At 47.2% G+C, this 19,817-nt stretch overlaps 1 protein-coding gene across 2 annotated transcripts in view; it reads left to right on the top strand.

The window, feature by feature from the left end:
- LOC137443600 (synaptic vesicle glycoprotein 2B-like) overlaps positions 1 to 19,817 on the top strand; it is a 68,323-nt gene that overhangs the window by 40,863 nt on the left and 7,643 nt on the right. For both annotated transcript variants that reach the window (XM_068143377.1, XM_068143376.1), the window contains exons 3-11: positions 4,224 to 4,404; positions 5,014 to 5,165; positions 7,058 to 7,191; positions 7,939 to 8,028; positions 12,178 to 12,288; positions 13,702 to 13,790; positions 14,554 to 14,718; positions 17,216 to 17,349; positions 18,961 to 19,161. In XM_068143377.1, coding sequence (XP_067999478.1) covers positions 4,224 to 4,404; positions 5,014 to 5,165; positions 7,058 to 7,191; positions 7,939 to 8,028; positions 12,178 to 12,288; positions 13,702 to 13,790; positions 14,554 to 14,718; positions 17,216 to 17,349; positions 18,961 to 19,161 — 1,257 coding nt within the window. The remainder of the gene's footprint in view (positions 1 to 4,223; positions 4,405 to 5,013; positions 5,166 to 7,057; positions 7,192 to 7,938; positions 8,029 to 12,177; positions 12,289 to 13,701; positions 13,791 to 14,553; positions 14,719 to 17,215; positions 17,350 to 18,960; positions 19,162 to 19,817) is intronic.

Here is a 19,817-nt window from a genome sequence, read left to right as displayed (position 1 = left end):
TGAAAAGGGAAAGCTGCCTTTCACGTGGGCCATCCATTCCACAGTGCTACAGCCATCAGCTGCAGATGAAGGCGCTCTGCTTGTACTCACTCAACCAGGTGAGTGCAAGGAGGTTGCCCTTGGTCTGGTTTCCATTTGCAAGGTCAGGGAGATGCATGGGGAAAGCAGGAATCTGTCTACAGGGAAAAGCAGATTAGAAGTTTCAGGAAGAAAGAAAAAAATGACCACTCAGCCCTCAGCTCATCCTCTGCTGAGCCCATCTCCTGTGCTGGGACACACCAGCCATGACTACAGCACAGGAGAGTCAGGGATCCCACTGCTTTATTCCTCTCTTTGAATCACTTCTGCACAATCAGATCCTGTGCCTCGCCTCATCCATCTCCCAAACAGTCCAGAGCTGACTCACAAAATGTTGATTATGTCCATGAAGTGCATTCACACATAACAGATGCTACACTGGCAAGAGTGTTTGGATTTCGTTTTTATTACAGTTGGAAATGAAAGCTATATAAGGTCCTAATCCCTTTCTGCTGTACAAATGCTTCAAAAAGGCTTCAAAAGCCTTTTCTATCTTATTTTTTTTACCATAAAGCTGCACTGGTAGTGGCCTGGGCTTTGAAGGCAGGTAGGAGCTCTGGCTTCTGGCTCCATGCAGAACAATTGGCAGAGGTGAGACGACCCTGCACCTCGAGCTAAGCAGCCTGCACCTCTTCCCAACAGCCCCCAGGGTTCTGGGACTGATTGTTCCCATTGAGCTGGGGGATTTTATACTCAGATTTCCTGTCTGCTCCACAAGTCCTTGTCCTGACTCAAAAGAGATTAAAAATATAGCATATTTGAAACTAAAGAACTTTAATCCCATTAATAGTCAAAGGAAAAAAAAAATGATGCTGATGATGGAGAGTTAGGTAAATCTTGGATCCTTGGATTTATTTGTTTTGCTGAACATGTCCAGAGAAAAGCAATAAAGCTAGTGAGGGGTTTGGAGCACAGCCCTGTGAGGAGAGGCTGAGGGAGCTGGGGTTACTTAGCCTGGAGAAGAGGAGGCTCAGGGGAGACCTTCTTGCTCTCTACAACTACCTGAAGGGAGGTTGTAGCCAGGTGGGGATTGGTCTCTTCTCCCAGGCAACCAGCACCAGAACAAGAGGACACAGTCTCAAGCTGTGCCAGGGGAGGTTTAGGCTGGATGTTAAGAAGAAATTCTTCACAGAAAGAGAGATTGGCCATTGGAATGTGCTGCCCAGGGAGGTGGTGGAGTCACCATCATGGATGTGTTTAAAAAGAGCCTGGATGAGGCACCTGGTGCCATGGTTTAGTTGATTAGATGGTGTTGGGTGATAGGTTGGACTCTATGCTCTCAAAGGTCTTTTCCAACCTGGTTTCTTCTGTTCTATTTTGAGTCTACTTGTAGTGATATTGGAATATTAAAACTAGTTTAGCACACACACTGCAGTGTACTGCAGATGCCTTTTCTTATTCCTAGAACTTCAGCTGTTAAGTCCACCATTCCTCTCTAACATGGAACTCCCTTCAGACTCTGGTTAAGCAGAAAGCCTCTGCCCATTCCTGAGGTTTCCTTTACAACAGACATTTGTTGTTTTAGCTTTCTGGAGGACAGTGCATCCGTTGGTTTATCACACATGATAACCAGTTGAAGCCACATCCTCTAAGTGAGCTCATGGCATTAACAGCACTACTGTTTTTTGTTGCTCAATGACTGCTGGATGCTGTGTTACAGAGGTGTAATCTTCCCTTCCATCACAGGTTTGGGCTCTTCAGTCAGAATCTGCAGGGGTTTGCTCATAAAAACAGCTCCATTGCATTTCTTGATGGCTGGCTTCAAACACTGCCATAACCTGTAGTAGGCCCACTCTTCAAAAGGGCTGGCTGCCATGCCACCAGCCAAGGTGCTGAGCTGCAGTATGTCACCAGACAGGAGACTGTGACAGCCACCTGCACCTCCTCCTGACCTGGGACATTTTCTGTAGCTAAGAGGATTTGGATGAACATCTGCCACCCAGGGATGTTCTCTGGAAAAAACTTGGCAGATAATTTGTTCTTCCCCATCAGGGTCTGGGGGTGTGGGCTGAGCTGTGCTGTGAGCCACTGGCAGGGTGCTGGCAGGACTCACTGTCGGATGGGTGGCTGCCAGGCACCACTGAGTAGGCACAGGGTGCAGCATCTCTTCTGTGTGCTGGCTGCAATCAGAGCTGTTCCATTAAATAAGGCTCAGGAGCCAGGGTAAAAGCATTAAGTCCTACAGCATTGTATTAAGAGTCTCCCTTCAGAAAGATTTTGGACTGAAACAGGTTTGGCCTCATCTGTCCCTTGTAATTTGAACTTCAGCAAACAAGCAGGAGGCCAAAGTCAAAAGAGAAAGTGATCCCAGGTTCTCGGATGTGTACTTCTCTGGTGGCTGCAGATCAGTATCTGAAACCTTTACACACCTTCAGATCACCTAATCACCAGGACAGCATGGGTCAGGATGGCAGGGCAAGAGAGTGTGGGTATTGATTGCACAGAGCCACGTGCCTATGGTGGAGGTACAACTGAGCTGGCAAAATCCTGTGCCCCAGCTCTGGTACAAAGGTGGTTATGGAGCAAGCAGAGGCTTGGCTTTTTTTGCCTTTGACACACACAATCCTCCTTGCCTGTTAAACATCCCATCAATAGAAATGAAAGCAGAACTGTTCAGAGAGAGGTGACCCCCACACCCTGCTGGGGGACAGGGGAGACTGCAGAAGTCTAGAATTTTCCATTTCTGGTCAGTGTGAGACAAGCATCCCTCCCGTGCTGCCATGGATCTCTGCTGCATAGCTTTTAATTTAGTAATGCATTTCAGAACCAGTGAGGCATTTGCAATCAAAAGGAAGACAGAATCTGCTGCCAAGTGTAACTCTCTGCATCAGTCCTCAGCTAGCTTTGTGGGATGGCACAGAACAGCCTTCAGCCACCAGACTTACTGCCTTGTTTAAACATTCATGAGCTGCACAAAAAGTACTCAGCAGCACCTTGTATCTCAAGGGATGTGTTTGACAGAAGAGGTCCTGCCAGCAAAGGGACCACAGCTTGTGGTTCTTTCTGAGCCCATTGCTCACTGAAGTCTCTGCATTTGGAAAGTAAATTGAATAGATAAATAAAATAGTCCTCATTCCTGGGCCTTTGAGCACTATTAATTAGGGCAATTTATTCTGGTACCGGTATAAAGGAAAAGGCAATGTAATGGGTGGCCCTTGTGGTGGCAGTGTCAGGAGAAGAGCCAAGGACAGCTCTCACCTTTTTCTAGGCACAACTTGCAAGCATATAGTGAGCTGGGTACCAGGAGCCTGTTTGGAGAAGAAAGCCATTCCCTCTAACTCAACCTGGCACTAAATGCAGTCACTGAAACTGCCTTTTGAGAAACTGATGGTAGATGGTAGAAGGTAAAATGAAGTCAAGTTAACAAGAGGAAGCTTTTTCTGTGAAGAATCAGAATGTTAACTCCATAGAGCAAACTGTCAAGACAGGCAGTAGGTTCTCCCTTCTCCTGAAATATTCAGATCAAAGCTGTGCTCTTTTCTGTAAGTTGTCCTCTGGTTAGATGCCAGATCTTGGCTCAGTAGCAAAGGAAGTAGCTGTGCTACACAAGGCAAGTCTTAGGAACAGGCTGAACCTTTCAAATAAAGCTAGGGAAAGCAGAGAGGAAGAGATGAGTGCAAAGGAAGCATGGGTAGGATACTAACCTGCAAAGACATTTGGCCATGCCTTAGCAGCCTCTCTGCTCTCACAGCTTTCTGATCACAAACAGCAACCAGACACAGCCTCCTCCCTATGCATTCTCAGTCCCACTGCTCTCAGGGAGGGGTCAGTGGAGTTCAGACATCCGACTTCTGGTGTATCATTGGTAGCACACAGCTGGGACACGTGCGTCCTAAGCTGCTTATGTCTGGCCATTGCTTACGTGCAGGGGATATGCGAGCAGTGAGGCTGGGGAAGAAAGATGTGGGGCTGGTCAAATGAGGGTATGCCTGCACTGCAGGGAACGATGCAAGCCTATGGGCACAACATGGAAAAATCAGGTTCCACCAGCAGATAGAGTTTCTGGCACCTGACACAGCTGATCTGGGGAGGATGGAAGTCTCTCTAGTTCACTGCATAGCTGCCACATGAGTGCTTTAAGATCTGCTTCTGCCCTGTGTGCCATTTCCACTCACCAAACTTACTGTCTCCTTTCTCCCTTCTAGGCTTGATAGTCTACCTAGGAATGATGGTGGGAGCTGTTCTACTGGGTGGCCTCGCTGATAAACTGGGAAGAAAGAAATGCCTCATGATATCACTTGCAATCAATGCTGCCTTTGCACTCCTCTCCTCCTTTGTCCAGGGATATGGATTCTTCCTCTTCTGCCGCCTTATCTCAGGCCTCGGGTGGGTAACTGGTGAATCCACCTCATGTCCTGGAGAAGACCCATCACAGCTCAGCAGTTTAGGGGTATGGGGTGAGAGAAGGAAGGCTGCTCAGGAGTTTCATCTCTGGTACCAAGCTGAGGTGACACTGCTGTTTAGCATGTGTGGTTTCATTGCATCTCTTGAACATTGAAGTCTTAGTGGGAGGAAAGTTTGGGCATTGACTTTCTCCTGGTACATCCCAAATCGTGCAGAAAGGTGAGAGAGACTGACAAATGCCCATCTGACTTTCAGGGCTTCTAGTAAGACCCTCAGCAGTTCCCACCACCTGTTTGTATTTTCCCTCCCTGAGGGTAGTGATCACAAAATCACAACAAAGATGTCTAGGGGCAGAGCAGGGCATTGCTGGCTTTCTATAAACCACAGGAAATTCAGCTCCCAGAGCAGGAGATAGACCTTTTTTTATCTTTGATGTCTGAGACCAGTACAGCCAAAGATAGATTTGCATTTTTCCTACCAGTCTCACTTCTGTGAGCATGACCTTCCCTCTTTATGTGTGCAATCCTAGCTACAGAGACACTGAAGACAACTCTTCCTCTTCCTCTGTGCTGTTTTTTTTTCTCTCCTCAGTATTGGGGGATCCCTCCCCATTGTGTTTGCCTATTTCTCTGAGTTCCTGTCTCGTGAGAAGAGAGGAGAACACTTGAGTTGGCTCTGCATGTTCTGGATGATGGGTGGCATTTTTGCCTCAGCGATGGCTTGGAGCATCATCCCACACTATGGTAACTGGTTTGTGCTCTTCATTTTCAACACCACCACATTCCTCTATCACTATGCTACCCCAGCCCCACACACAGAGGTGGCATTAGTCAGTCCTTGCATATCCCAGAATAAACAGTGCTAAAAATTAGCAGCTACCTGAAGTGCACCCAAAAGGGCTGATAAATTGACTGCTTGATTGATTGATACTGAGGTTGCAAATAGGGCTGATGAGGGCTGCTTTGCAGCAAATGCTTTAAATACAACCCTTGAAGGAGGCTGCCAGAGCCTGAGCTCTGGTTTGAAATGTCAGTGCATGCAGGGAGGATTGGGCTGAGATTGTGCTGCAAAAATGGATCCAGTTGTCTAATATAAGTAATGAGGGAATTGCTGGGTGCTAGGAATGATAGCAGTGAGGACAGCACATGCTCTTTTCCTTAGCCAAGTGTCCACACTCCTGGGGCTGTGTGTCTGGTGACAAGTTTCCCCCAGCATGTGATGGGCTGCAGTCACAACTAACTTCATCTAAATAGGTTCAGGAGTGGAATGAGTTCCCTGCCCAGGGCTGGAAGTGGGACAGGAAAAGTAGATGGGTGTGCTCTGAAACATACTCCTGTTCTGGCAAACAAAACTCTGCATGTCACATGATATTCCCTGACACTCATCTACCTGTCCTAGGCAAGCATCAGAAGCAAATGTCTACTGTTTGCAGCTGTTTGCAAAATCCTGCTCAAAGAAAAGAGGACAGGCCACCCTGACCATGGGGAAGAGCTAACTAACACTGACCTAACTATTCACCCTTTTTTACCACCTTTAAAGTCCACTCAGCACAAAGAAAAGTTCATGCTTTTGATTGGTAAGACAGAGACTGCTGGGATGAACAGGCAATCTGCCTGTGCTGTGGTGTTGGGTTGAAACAAATCTACTCTCTGCAACTTACAATTGCCTTAAAAATCCCTTAAGTGTAGCATGGAATGGAATGGAAGAGAATGGAATTAAGCAGGTTGGAAGAGGCCCTTTGGGATCATCAACTCCAATTACATTCATATTTTAGATGACTTTCTGATGTTGTACTTCTGCAGCTTCCCCTTTTTGATTTCCCACGATTTTGGAACTTTCTGGAATGAGTAGAATCCTAGGACTGACTCAGATGAAGACTCTGATAAAAGCCCCGAAACAACAACAAAACCCCAAAACATTGCTTGGTGAATTCCTTATTCTGTGAATAAAAATGTTGTTAGGAAAAGAAATAAATATATACATGTGAAAACTCCTTCTGAGGTTTGAGCCTAGGAAAGGTGAACAGGGCAATGTAAGAAAGATGCTGTTGCTTTCTAGTCTTCAGCAGTGGAATACCAGAAAATAAAGCAGGAAAAAGGGGAACCTCAAATGGAGGATTAGGGTCTTGAGTCTTCTGAGTTTGAATCACAGCTCAGTAGTTGTGGAGAAGACCAACTTGCTTTCCTAGCTTACTTCCATACAATGTGAACCATGTTGTTTGCTGTATGAGATGGAAAGGAGTCACCTCTAATGTGCCTTTCAGATCAGAGAGGACTTAGCCTTTGTAAATGTTTTGTAACCTCACTCAGCAGCAATAAATTATGGCCCTGATTCCTCTGCCCTTCCCCAGCCTTACTTGCCTACAGCTGCATGGTGCTGTGCTTATCACTAGGCTATTTCTAACCTCAGAGATAAAAGGAGGGTTTTCAAAAGGCAGAGCCTGAGCAAGTATGTTCCATTTTCTGTAATGAACATGATCTCACTTGCTCTGGAGCCTCTAAGAGCTGTCAGTACTAAGAACAGCAAACTTTCAACCTGTCCCAGTGTCCTTACAGAGCTGTCAAGTTCAGAGGCACTTTAGGAGAGAAAAGGCTCCTGGTCAGTGTTTTTATTGTATGGCTCTTGCTGTTTCCAGGCTGGGGGTTCAGTATGGGAACCAAGTACCACTTCCACAGCTGGAGAGTCTTTGTACTTGTCTGTGCTCTGCCCTGTATCGCCTCCCTGGTGGCACTGAAGTTCATGCCTGAAAGCCCAAGGTTTTTGCTGGAGGTAAGATGATTCATCTGAACCTTGCAGTCTGATGTTAGCAGAAGCTAGCTGGTCCCTGATGTGTCACTATCTGTCTTTCTCTGTTCTGTCAAACACACATAGCACCAGCTCAGAAGCAGAACCACTCCTACATGTCTGCACCAACTCCACAGATGGCTTAAACCCCAAAGACTACAGACTGTGGGGTCAGTCAGTGATGGTTAAGTGTTTCACTGCCAAGTGTGCCACAGAAAGAGGGTGGTGAGGGCTGGGAATTCCAACTGGAAGTCCAACAAAGCCATTTTGAAAACATCCCACAGACTTTGAGCATGTAACTGCTGAATCCTGGCAGAAGACAAAGGGCAGAGTACATTTCACTGGGTAAAATACATAAACCTCAGAAATCTTGAGCAAATATTCTTTATTCCTATTTCACAGATGTGAAATGTGACAATACCTAGCTCCTGTTAAACCTGCAAGTCATTGGATTAGAGCTCAGATCTCCTCATCTTCTATCTGCTTTTAAAGCTTTGCTGCTGACTCCTCTCCTGCCTCAGATAGTTTCAGGGTAACTCCTTCCTCCAGAGACAGAAGAGATGCTGCACCCTGTGATCTTTCAGCCCTTTGCGTTTGACACAGCCACTGCCATATGTGTGAATCTCCACTATCACGATCCTCTAGAACTGGTTTCTCTCTATGCTTCACTAAATTACAGAGCTAGAAACTCCAGCATTTGTTTTCCTCTCTCTTTTTTTGGGGTGTTTTCAGATAGGTAAACATGATGAAGCCTGGATGATCCTCAAGCAAGTTCATGACACCAACATGAGGGCCAAGGGTGAACCTGAGAAGGTGTTTACGGTGAGTTTAACAAAGCCACCAGCATGGGAAAAGAAAAGCTGGACATCACACCTCTCTTGGTGCTGGGCACACCTCCCTTGGTGCAGCACAACTCTAGTTTGTTCCTCCTGGGGACATTTTCAGCATAACCTCCCCCAACAATCATTAAAAGGACTCAGATACACGTTGTGCATTTCAAGCTGGATGCCAGCCTGTGTTTTCAAGGAGCAGAATTGCAGTGAGTGCTCTTCGTTCCTGGGGTTACTCTACAGAGCACAGACCAGCAATTTTTCAATTATACATGAGCTTACTTGGGCTGTTCTGAAAGACTGCAGCCAAAGAGAGGTATTAGTCATGTGGGAGATGTGAGTCACCCCTTTCTCCAGCCTGGCTTCTAATCAAACTCTGATTAATCTTCAAGTACCCTCTAATGAGCTTCTCAAACTCCACCTGCCTCATACCCAATCTTTAATCTCTCCAAGGGAAAGTGGGATGAGTGGCTATTACTCATTGGTCTGCTGTTTGTTGTGAACAAAAGGTCACACCAGCACTCTCCCTGAATAGTGAAACCAGGTAAAAGGTGGATGCTGGGGTTCATTGCAAGTGGCCATAACTCACTTGCAAACTACTGATGAGCCAGCCAGGGAATAGCTCTTGATTTATGCTTTTGAACATGAGAGGACATGTGCTCTTAAAGGATGGAGATGTGGTTGTGTGCAAAATGTCTTTCTGAACAAAGAGAGCAATGTGTTCAGAAAGGTTGTTACCAAACAGGGTCCCTCAGGATGTGGTCCTTCAAGGAAATTAGAGCTTCTGTGCATGACAATTGTGTGTTCAGGTTGAGGCAGGAACGTAATGAGCCTCTGCTATTTTTAGTTTACCAACCACTCAACTAATGTGAAGTTTGACAGCAAAGGTGAGAAAAACTGTCTCTTTAAATCTCCACCTGGCTCTGCTGTAATGCCAAGCTGGGCTGGGGCAGTCCTGATGTGTGGTGGGAGGAAAAGAGGACTGAAACTCAAGTATCTATGTGTCCAGAGAAGAGCAAAGACACTGGTGAAGGGTCTGGAGAATGAGTGTTATGAGAAGCAGCTGAGGGGACTGGGCTTGTTTTGCCTGGAGAAGGGGAGGCTGAGGGAAGACCTCCTTGCTTTCTAGAGCTCCTTGAAAGGAGGTTGTAGAGAGGTGGGGATCAGAGGAAATGGCCTCATAATTGTACATTGGATTATTAGGTAAAAATTCCTTTATCACAGTATCACAGTATCACCTAGGTTGGAAAGGACCTCGAGGATCATCGAGTCCAACCTGACACCGCAGACCCCATGACTAGACCATGGCACCAAGTGCCACGTCCAATCTCCCCTTGAACGCCTCCAGGGTCGATGACTCAACCACCTCCCTGGGCAACCCATTCCAATGCCGAATGACTCGCTCGGTGAAGAACTTCCTCCTCACCTCGAGTCTGAACCTCCCCTGGCGCAGCTTGAGACTGTGTCCCCTTGTTCTGGTGCTGGTTGCCTGGGAGAAGAGGCCAACTCCCTCCTGGCTACAACCACCCTTCAGGTAGTTGTAGAGGGCAATAAGGTCACCCCTGAGCCTCCTCTTCTCCAGGCTAAACAATCCCAGCTCCCTCAGCCTCTCCTCATAGGGCTTGTGTTCAAGGCCTCTCACCAGCCTTGTTGCCCTTCTCTGGACACGCTCAAGTGTCTCAATGTCCTTCTTAAACTGAGGAGCCCAGAACTGGACACAGTACTCAAGGTGCGGCCTAACCAGAGCAGAGTACAGGGGCACTATGACCTCCCTGCTCCTGCTGGCCACACTATTCCTAATGCAGGCCAGAATGCTATTGGCCCTCCTGGCCACCTGAGCACACTGCTGGCTCATATTCAGGTGACTGTCGATCAGCACACCCAGGTCCCTCTCTGTCTGGGAGCTCTCCAGCCACTCCGACCCCAGCCTATAGCTCTGCATGGGATTGCCGTAGCCAAAGTGCAGCACTCGGCACTTGGACTTGTTGAATGCCATCCCATTGGACTCTGCCCATCTTTCCAGTCGGTCGAGGTCCCTCTGCAGAGCCTTTCTACCCTCTAATTGACTAACATCTGCCCCTAACTTTGTGTCATCTGCAAACTTGCTGATGACTGACTCTACCCCTTCATCCAGATCATCAACGAATATGTTGAAGAGGACAGGGCCCAGCACTGATCCCTGGGGGACACCACTGGTGACTGGCCTCCAGCTGGATGCGGCACCGTTCACGACCACTCTCTGGGCCCGGCCCTCCAGCCAGTTCCTAACCCAGCACAGAGTGTAGTGGTCCAATCCACAGGCTGACAGCTTAGTCAGCAGTTTGCTGTGGGGGACGGTGTCAAAGGCCTTGCTGAAGTCTAGGTAGACCACATCCACAGGCCTCCCCACATCCACCAGGCGGGTCACCTGATCATAGAAAGAGATCAGGTTGGAGAGGCAGGATCTGCCCTTCCTGAATCCATGTTGGCTGGACCTGAGCCCTTGGCCATCCTTCAGGTGCGCAGTTATTGCTGCCAGGATAATCTGCTCCATCACTTTCCCTGGCACTGAGGTCAGGCTGACTGGCCTGTAGTTTCCAGGTTCCTCCATCCGACCCTTCTTGTGGATGGGGACCACGTTGGCCAGTTTCCAGTCATCTGGGACCTCACCAGTGAGCCAGGACTGGAGGAAAATGATGGAGAGTGGCCTAGCTAGCACATCCGCCAGCTCTCTCAGCACCCTAGGATGGATCCCATCTGGTCCCATGGACTTGTGGATATCCAAGTGGCTCAGCAGGTCCCGAACTAACTCCTCATGGATTTCCAGGGTATTACTCTGCTCCCCGACCCCAACGCCCAGCTCCGGAGACCACTCGTCCTGAACTCCTGCCTTGCTGTTAAACATTGAGGTTTACTGAAAGAGTGGCCAGGCATTGGAGCAGGCAGCCCAGGGAGGTGGTGGAGTCTCCTGCTCTGGAGACATTCCAAACCCACCTGGCTGCGTTCTTCTGTGACCTACTCTAGATGGTCCTGCTCTGGCAGGGGGGTTGGACTTGATGACCTTTCGAGGTCCCTTCCAAGCCCTAGGGTTCTGTGGTTCTGTGTGTGTGATGACTCCATCCAGCTGCGTCACGACTGCTGGAGGTAGGCTGCGCTGCTGAAGCAAGGCTTACTGACATCCGTTGGCAGGGGCAGATGCTGAGTGCTGCTGCTGTGGCACAAACTGTCAGAACATGGGTTTTATGATTTTTCTTTCTGATAGGCCAAAAGTTGCCTGTTTGTGGTGAGTCAGCTGGTACTGGTTCAGTTCCCAGATCTGACATTTAAGTGATGCCAGCAGTAGGAACACGGAGACTTCACAGCAGAGCCGAGGCACGCACTCACACCCAGAAATTTACCCAGTAAATTTTCACCTCCTTCTCCTATTTGCAAACAGCTCTGCTTTCCTTGAACATGTTTAAAGGCACTGAGAAAGTACTGAGCTCCATTTTTAAGGTTTCTTGAGCAGGCCAGTTCAGGTGTTCAGCACTGAAGTTTGGACTGTTTGGGTGAAGCAAACTGATTGTGTGCTGTGAGCTCACTTGATGACAGGATGCATTCTCAGATGCAAAGGTTCCCATCCACACATTCATTTCTCACATGGCTTCTGCCAGTGCTGCTTAAGAGGTGCTGAGTGGGAAATATCCTGCCACTTGTTTTTGAAGAAAGAGAGCCTGAGAGCACAGTGTGAGGTGGCTGCAAGTGGCTGATCTTGGAGATAATTTTTACTGGAGTCACCTCATCCTAATTTCTAGTGGGAATCCAAGGGATAGAGAAATAAGGTAGCACACAGGCACAGTAACCACTCAGTGAAAGGTTGAGGTGGATGTGTGATGCATTAAAAGTATTTCATGGGAGGGGAGAGAGAGAAAGGATGGAGACAGGGATGAAAGGAAGGCTTTATTAAAATCTCTGGCTGTAATTTGCTCAGATGTTAGTGATAAAATTCAAGGCAAAAATAGTAAGGGCTATCAGCTGGAAACATTGCCCAGCAGACAGTGGAATTTGAAAGTCACCCTGGACCAGCTCTAGAAACTTCAGGCCAATTTTTATCTTTTGTTCCCCCCCCCCCCCCCCCCCCCCCCCAAACTTTGCTTCATATATTTTTTTTTCTCTTTCTCAGGTTTCCTATATCAAAACTCCAAAGCAAGTAGATGAATTTATTGAAATCCAGAGCTCCACAGGGACCTGGTACCAGCGCTGGCTGGTCAGAATCACGACTACTCTCAAACAGGTAAAGAGAAAGGAAAACACCCCCCAGGGGCTTTATGAGCTTCCAGCTGCAGTGCTGTTGCTGCTTCAGGTCATTTTCTTTTGAAACTCTGACTCTTGCCCTGCTGCTGTTTGCAAAGGCTTGTCATCTGTTTGCACTTTCTATGCAGATGTGTGCATCTGCACGCTGCCAGCCATGTCCTCAAATACCCCTGTGGGGATCACAGCAGGTCCAGCTGTGCAGAGCTCCCAGGCACCCAGCACCAGAACAAGAGGACACAGTCTCAAGCTGCACCAGGGGAGGTTTAGGCTGGATGTTAGAAAGAATTCTTCCCAGAAAGAGAGATTGGCCATTGGAATGTGCTGCCCAGGGAGGTGGTGGAGTCACCATCACTGCAGGTGTTTGAGAAGAGACTGAATGAGGCACTTGGTGCCATGGTTTAGTTGATTGGATGGTGTTGGGTGAGAGGTTGGACTCAATGATCTCAAAGGTCTTTTCCAACCTGGTCTATCCTTATCCTATCCCTATCCCATGAGCCACAGCCCCAAGAGCTTGACTCTCCTCTGAGCAGAGAAATATTGATTCCCTCTCCCACAAGTCTGAGTTAATTTACCACATGCAGTGGATTCAGAAGGTTGTTCCTTGTTTCTGCTGACTATATCATAATGTCTCTTCAGCTAATTTAACCTTTCACACGTTACTTACCTATACCCATGCAGAACTTCCTGGAAAATCTTGCTAGGTCTTCTAGTTTAGGAGAAGAGATCTTCCAGTCTGGGAGAATAGATCTTCTAATCTAAGAGGATAAACTTATAGAGGACTCTGTCTTAATTAATAGCAATGCAGGTGCTACACTATTTACTATATATCTGTGGCAAGAGCATGAGGGGTTAAACCCCACCATGTTCCTGGTAATATTTTCTTCAAGATGTCAAGAGCAGATACTGACCTGCCTCCAGCTCTGCTTGGCTGCATCCCTACCTCAGTTTGCATTATCCCTCCCAAAGTGCTAGCTATATTTGGGCTTCTTACTCTTCACTGAACTTTGGAGCTCGATTTGAGAGCACTCCTGAGACCATACATATATTTGAAAAGGCAAAGTTGTCTGAAGGCCTGAAAGCAGGCTCATACCCACATTTAATGATATAATCTGGGAGAGATACTGCATCATCCCAGCCCTAATTCATGCCCTCCAACTCTTTACAGAGAATTCAGATCCAGTACCCTGGCACAGAGCTGACTTAGTGACCTCTTTGCAAGCCATTTATCTCAATAAATATGATACTGAACAAACACTGAATATAAGCCACACATCTGACCTTCCCCACTGAGCTCTTTTTTCACTGACATTAGATTTATGATGCACACAGAAATGAATCTGTCAAGTGTCTGCCAGGCTTTCCTTGCAGCTAATTCCTTCTTGTGGGCTTGCAGGTCTGGGACAACGTGCTATATTGTTTAACAGCCCAGTACAGGATGAACACACTGATGCTGGCTGTGGTTTGGTTTACAATGGCCTTAAGGTATGGCAATTCTTTGACTTTTCCAAGAAATTAGAGAACACTCAGGGTTTGAGGAGCTATTTGTACATTGAAATAAATGAATACAAAATTAATCCTGGTCTTACCTTAAAAGGTGTTTGTGTGCTAAGCCTTGCTTTCCTATAAGCTATTGATTAATATGATTGCTTATAGGAGAGTGCAAGGTGCGTTGGACAAATCAAGACTTGAAAACTGGGCTGCAGGGCAGTAGTACATCAACTTTCTCATCTCTAGGCCTTTCAGTTGACCTTGTCCACACAAAAAAAATCCAGCCCCACAACCCTACCTGATTCTCAACTGTTCCTTAGTCTAAAAACAATTCAGGTGAGCCTAAATCTAAACTACAGGTAACTTTTGTCTCTCCTAAACCTCCCACTTGCAGAGTTAGGGAAACTTCCTGAGAGTGTTTCCGAATTTCTTGCTACTCTGCTGGTCTCTTGGGCAGAAAGGAGAGCACATTGCTGTGTTCTCCAGCCAAGAACCAAATGGCACTAAAACTTAAATTCATTGTGCTGCTTTGAGCGAACAAAATTGCCTCCACATGCCTCTGGCAGCAGATGTGTGCTTCAAGCAGGGAGACAGCTCAGGCCTGCGCCTGAGCTGAGCAAGAGTTTGTGCTAGAAATGCATTTGCATCAGGAAGGGAACACGCTTGCAAGTTATGCAGTAGCTCGTTGGGAAAGAAATGTGGTATCTGCAGTGCCAGGATCTTGCACCCCTAATGCATTTCTCCTGTCCTGCTGTAGTTACTATGGCCTTATTGTCTGGTTCCCTGACATGATTCGCTACTTCCAAGACGAGGCATATGAGTCCCGAGTGAAGATCTTCGATGAGGAAGAAGTGTCCCACTTCACCTTTAATTTCACCCTGGAAAACCAGATCCACAGAAATGGGGAGTACAGAAATGATAAGTAAGTGAACAGAGCATGCTTCAGTGCATGGGAACTGAAAGAGATTTCAGAGAGCTTTTTTCCTCTTTTTATTTTCCCCTTAACACTTCCGCCAACTGTTGTTCCATCTGTGTTGCCCTTTTGGACACTCTCTCTGTATCTCTGAAACCCCAAAACCGTTTTTCCACAGACCAGATATCCTCCTTATCCTGTTTTTCACACACTGCCTCAGCCACTGTCATCTCCATGCCCCCCAAGAGGAGATGCCCTGCTTCCAGCAGCCCCTCCTTGTTGGGAGCAGGGTCCCTGGCAGCCACCTGGCTGGGTGCAGAGGTGACTGTTTCCTTAGCTCACACTGACATCTACTGGTTTTGGGCAGCAGAGACCAGCGCTTATGAAACCCTTCCGGTGCTGCGTTTCACTACAAAAACCTGTTTTCCCTCGACATGCCTTAACCCAGTCTCCATTCTGCAGCCCAGTAGTGTGAGCTGTGTCACAGCCATTTGTACTGGCGTGCTTCTCCCACACTGCCCAGCATCTCACCACAGGATGAGTGTGGCATCTTTCTTGTGCTTTGAAGTCAGTGAAGTTACTCTAGGTTTCCTTTCTTCTCCTCTTTGAGCTGAGCCTGGCCTTTTTTCTTCTGCATCCAGCCTGGATCCCAACCACTCTATGATTCATAGACCCTAGTGATTTGGAGCAGGCTATTATTAGTGTTATTATTATTCTAAAGCTCAGTAAAATGGGTGACAAAACCCCCCTGTGTAAATTCATGGGGACCCCATTTCCCCAGGCAGATTAGGAAAGGTGCTGTCCCAGCTGCCTCACACTATGTGAGGAGATCCCCCAGGATAAGTGGTACACAAAACACACACTGTTTTAATTTTCACAGGTGAAACCATGCCTCATTGCCCAGCCAGGTTGTTCCTCTCCCCTCAGAAACTATTTGTCTCCGTTTCCTTGGTGTGTATCTGGTAGACGTTGGTGGGAGACCCTAGCACATGTCCCTGTGTCCTTCCAGAGACCTCCTCTGGAGCAAGAAGCTGTTTGATGGTGCAAACACAGCCCTATACTTCCTATTCCCCTAACTATTGAGCAGCCAAAGCCTGGTCATAAGTGGATGTTGGTCAAATTTAAGGATTGAGGACTCTTATGTTATGCCAGGAGGAGATGCTCAGTTTTCATTGACTTCACTGAAACTTGAGGATGCTCAAAGATATTTTGAGGTCCATCACTACTCTCCAATTCAAAACCTGATCAAGCCACATCCCAGCCAGGCTCAAAGCATATCTCAAGATAAGATATGTAGCTGTGTTTCCCCTCCAGCCCTTGGCTGCGAGTTAAAAGTCCACTGAACACAAGTCCATTGCTCTATGACTCTTTTAAAGGTGGGTATTAAGGAAGCAAACTGCAGGAAAAGGACTTCTAACAGCCTTGGGGACTAAATACATCACAGGCTAATGCTGAGGAAATGCAGAACAGCTTAAGTTTTACTGTCACCTATGAGACCTCCTGGGTGGAACAAAAGACTTGAATAGTCTTCTCGTGGTGTTCGTGCATTAATAATATCTGTTAGTAGCTTCAGTTAGGAAGCCCTGCAGTGCTCATTTAATGGTGTAAACAGCCATCATGCTAGACTGTTGTAAGTGCTCAATTCAATTAAGTTCCTGGGTGTATGTCAGAAGGCTTTTTGTTTGGTGACAGTCATGGCCTGCTTAACTAGAGCAATAATGCTTGCTCTTAATCGCTCCTTCCATCTTCCAAACATGCCTGTGCATTAACCAATGCATCTTCTCAGTGTCCCTGCAAAATTTCACAGGTAAATCAATACTGTGTCATCCTGCAGGCAGGCAGGTCAGACATGTCAAGCTTCCCATCAGAGGAGAAATCAATCACCTGCCACAGCAGATTATTTTTCGTGCAGTCTGTTTTGGTTCCACGATAAGCAATAGTCCTCGAACAGAGATGCTTACAAGCAGAGCCCAGATAATCTCCCCACTCTCTCTACAAACCCAACTGCATTTTCACTTAGAAATCACTCTGAGTTGAAACAGCTGTCAGAAACCTTTCACTGAATGGCTCAGTGGGCTCCTGATAAAGCCTGGGTTTATTTATGCCAGCGAAAGGGGCAGAATAAGGCAGGCAGCAAGGTCAGCTCACAAAGGAAATGCAATGCACTGAGTGAAATTATGGACCAGCACTGAATGTGAGAGGGTTTGTGTCCACTCAGTCTTCTTAGGTGTGGCTGTTTTGAGGAATAGAAAAAAAAGACTGCCAGAAAGCCTACAAGGTTCATCTCTCGTGGGGGGGGGGAAGCTTCTTCAACACCTTTTTTGTCTACTAAACTAAGCAAGCATGGAGTTGGCAGGACAGCTACACATTTGAGCAACACCTTCGCTGTAAATGACCTTAGAAATTGTCATTAGTGCTCTGAGGTCTCCTGAAACACCCATTCCATGCTCTGTAGTGTAGAAAATGCCTCCAACCAGAGAGTGAAGTTCTCTTTCCCGCCCCACAGATTCATTGGCATGAAATTCAAGGAAGTGAGGTTTGAGGATTCGTTGTTTGAGGAATGCTACTTTGAGGATGTGACATCCACTGAGACCTTCTTTGAAAACTGCACCATCATCTCCACTGTCTTCTATAACACTGGTAAGGGGATTCCTGCTGCAGTCTCATCTCTCTAGTTAGGAAACATTTGGCCAGATTATGGGAGAAAAAAATAGAGAGAGCTGTAAGTTTGATTGTGTGCTGGGCACTGTGGCCAAGAAGGCCAATGGCATCCTGGCCTGCATCAGGAATAGTGTGGCCAGCAGGAGCAGGGAGGTCATTCTGCCCTGTACTCAGCACTGGTCAGGCCACACCTTGAGTCAGATGTCCAGTTCTGGGCTCCTCAATTTAACAAAATTGCTGGAAGATGTCCAGAGGAGGGCAACAAAGCTGGGGAGGAGTCTGGAGCACAGCCCTGTGAGGAGAGGCTGAGGGAGCTGGGGTTGCTTAGCCTGGAGAAGAGGAGGCTCAGGGGAGACCTTCTTGCTGTCTACAACTCCCTGAAGGGAGGTTGTAGCCAGGTGGGGGTTGGTCTCTTCTCCCAGGCAGGCAACCAGCACCAGAACAAGAGGACACAGTCTCAAGCTGTGCCAGGGGAGGTTTAGGCTGGATGTTAGGAAGAAGTTCATCCTAGAAAGAGAGATTGGCCATTGGGATGTGCTGCCCAGGGAGGTGGTGGAGTCACCATCCCTGGAGGTGTTTAGGAAGAGACTGGATGAGGCACTTGGTGCCATGGTTTAGTTGATTAGATGGTGTTGGGTGAAAGATTGGACTCGATGATCTCAAAGGTCTTTTCCAACCTGGTTAATTCTCTGTTCTGTGTTCTGAGACTGATGATGATGGAAATTAAAAAAAGAGGATGGTACATTTGGAAGGAGCCTCCAGGTTGCTCCATCAGTGTTTTTAATCCCATAGCTTCTGTTGTCATCAGTTGCTGCATGGGAAATGCAAAAGTCTGTGCTCAGACCATGGCAGGATAAAGGCATGGCAGAATGCCCTGCAGGTTAAGGGCTTGACTTAACAAATTTGTCTTAAAACATCATTTTAACCAAGCTGTGATTAGTAATCAATCATAAGCAGTAAAACAGGCATTCATTTATCCTGAATAAAACACCTTTTTACTCCTATTCCAATAGAGACCAAGCCATAATGCCATGAAAGCAGAGGCCTGCATTGCCTGCCCTCGTGGCAGGGGGATGCTGGGGTCCTGGTGACTTCACCAATAGAAGGGGTGCACAGGCTTACCCCCAGTCTTGCAGCTGGAGTTTGGCAATAAAGTAAAAGCACCCTGGCTGTTTCCATGAGGTGAGGAACTCCTCGCAGACCTTTGGTTTGGTTTGGCTTCTAACTCCTATTGCTGCTCTGTGAATAAAGATCAGCCAAGCAAGATCCAGACTTTGCTGCATATGAATACCTGAAGAATGAAGGTCAAGAGGATGGGGCTGGGTTCTTTTCTGTGGTGCCCAGTGATAGGACAAGGGGCAGTGGGTACAAACTAGAAGGCAGGAGGTTTCACCTGAACTTCAGGAAAAAAATCTTTACTTTGAGGAACAGGCTGCCCAGAGAGGGTGGTGGAGTCTAACTGGAGACTTCTAAAACATGCATGGACCTTGAGTTCCTGTGCAACCTGATCTAGGTTTACCTGATTTGGCAGGGAGTTGGACTAGATGATCCCTTCCAAATTCTACCTTTCTGTGATTCTTTCCCTTGCAGATCTCTATGAACACAAATTCATCAACTGCAGGCTCATCAACAGCACATTTATGAAGGAGAAAGAAGGCTGTCACTTGGACTTTGAGGAGGACAATGATTTCCTGATCTACCTGGTCAGCTTCCTAGGCAGCCTGTCTGTGCTGCCAGGCAACATCATCTCAGCATTACTCATGGACAAGATAGGGAGAATAAAGATGATTGGTGAGTGGGGCTGATGGGTGCATGGGGCAGGTCATGGCTGGGAGCACGACTCTGCAAGAAGCCAAGGTCAGTGTGAAGGTCTCACTGCATCTGCACACATGAATACAAGCAGGGCTGGCTCAGGTGGGGATGAGTCATCCTCATGCCAAGTGGAGCAGAAAGGGTAAAAAGACTCAAGGGTGAGGCAAACTACCTACTTTGCAGCAGTGGGCAAGTTAGCTGCTCCCTGCCTCCCCACCCTGCTTTTCTGTGCGTCTGTGACACCCTCCTTTTTAATCTTGACTTTTATGCCCAAGCTTCTGTGTTCATCCAGTGCTCAGCACAGCAGGGGCAGAGCTGAAGCAGGGCCTCTTGGTGCTGTTGAGTTGATGTCAATGTCCATGGCACTCTGTATATGCAAACACTTTGCTCATAGCAATTAATACTCACAGAGATTCTCTGATGCAGCTCCTTTGACAGTCCAGGAGTTCCCTCTTTTTTTTGGTTTTCTGACTTGCAAATGCTGTTACAGACAGCTTCAGAGAGCATATGGTAGAATAAGTGACTATACCACAGCCAGGCAAGGTGCCACACATGAGTATAATGGGAATAAGTTATCATTTTATCATCTTTGTGCTTACTTTGTGACTCTCTGCTGTCATTTCCCCCAGGGTTCA

This window comes from Melanerpes formicivorus, unplaced genomic scaffold (genome assembly GCF_026170545.1).
Source record: "Melanerpes formicivorus ecotype bairdi unplaced genomic scaffold, bMelFor1.0.p_v2 SCAF_10, whole genome shotgun sequence".
Classification (NCBI taxonomy): Eukaryota; Metazoa; Chordata; class Aves; order Piciformes; family Picidae; genus Melanerpes; species Melanerpes formicivorus.
Note: the sequence above shows the minus strand (reverse complement) of the source record. Positions and strands in the feature narration are given on the sequence as shown.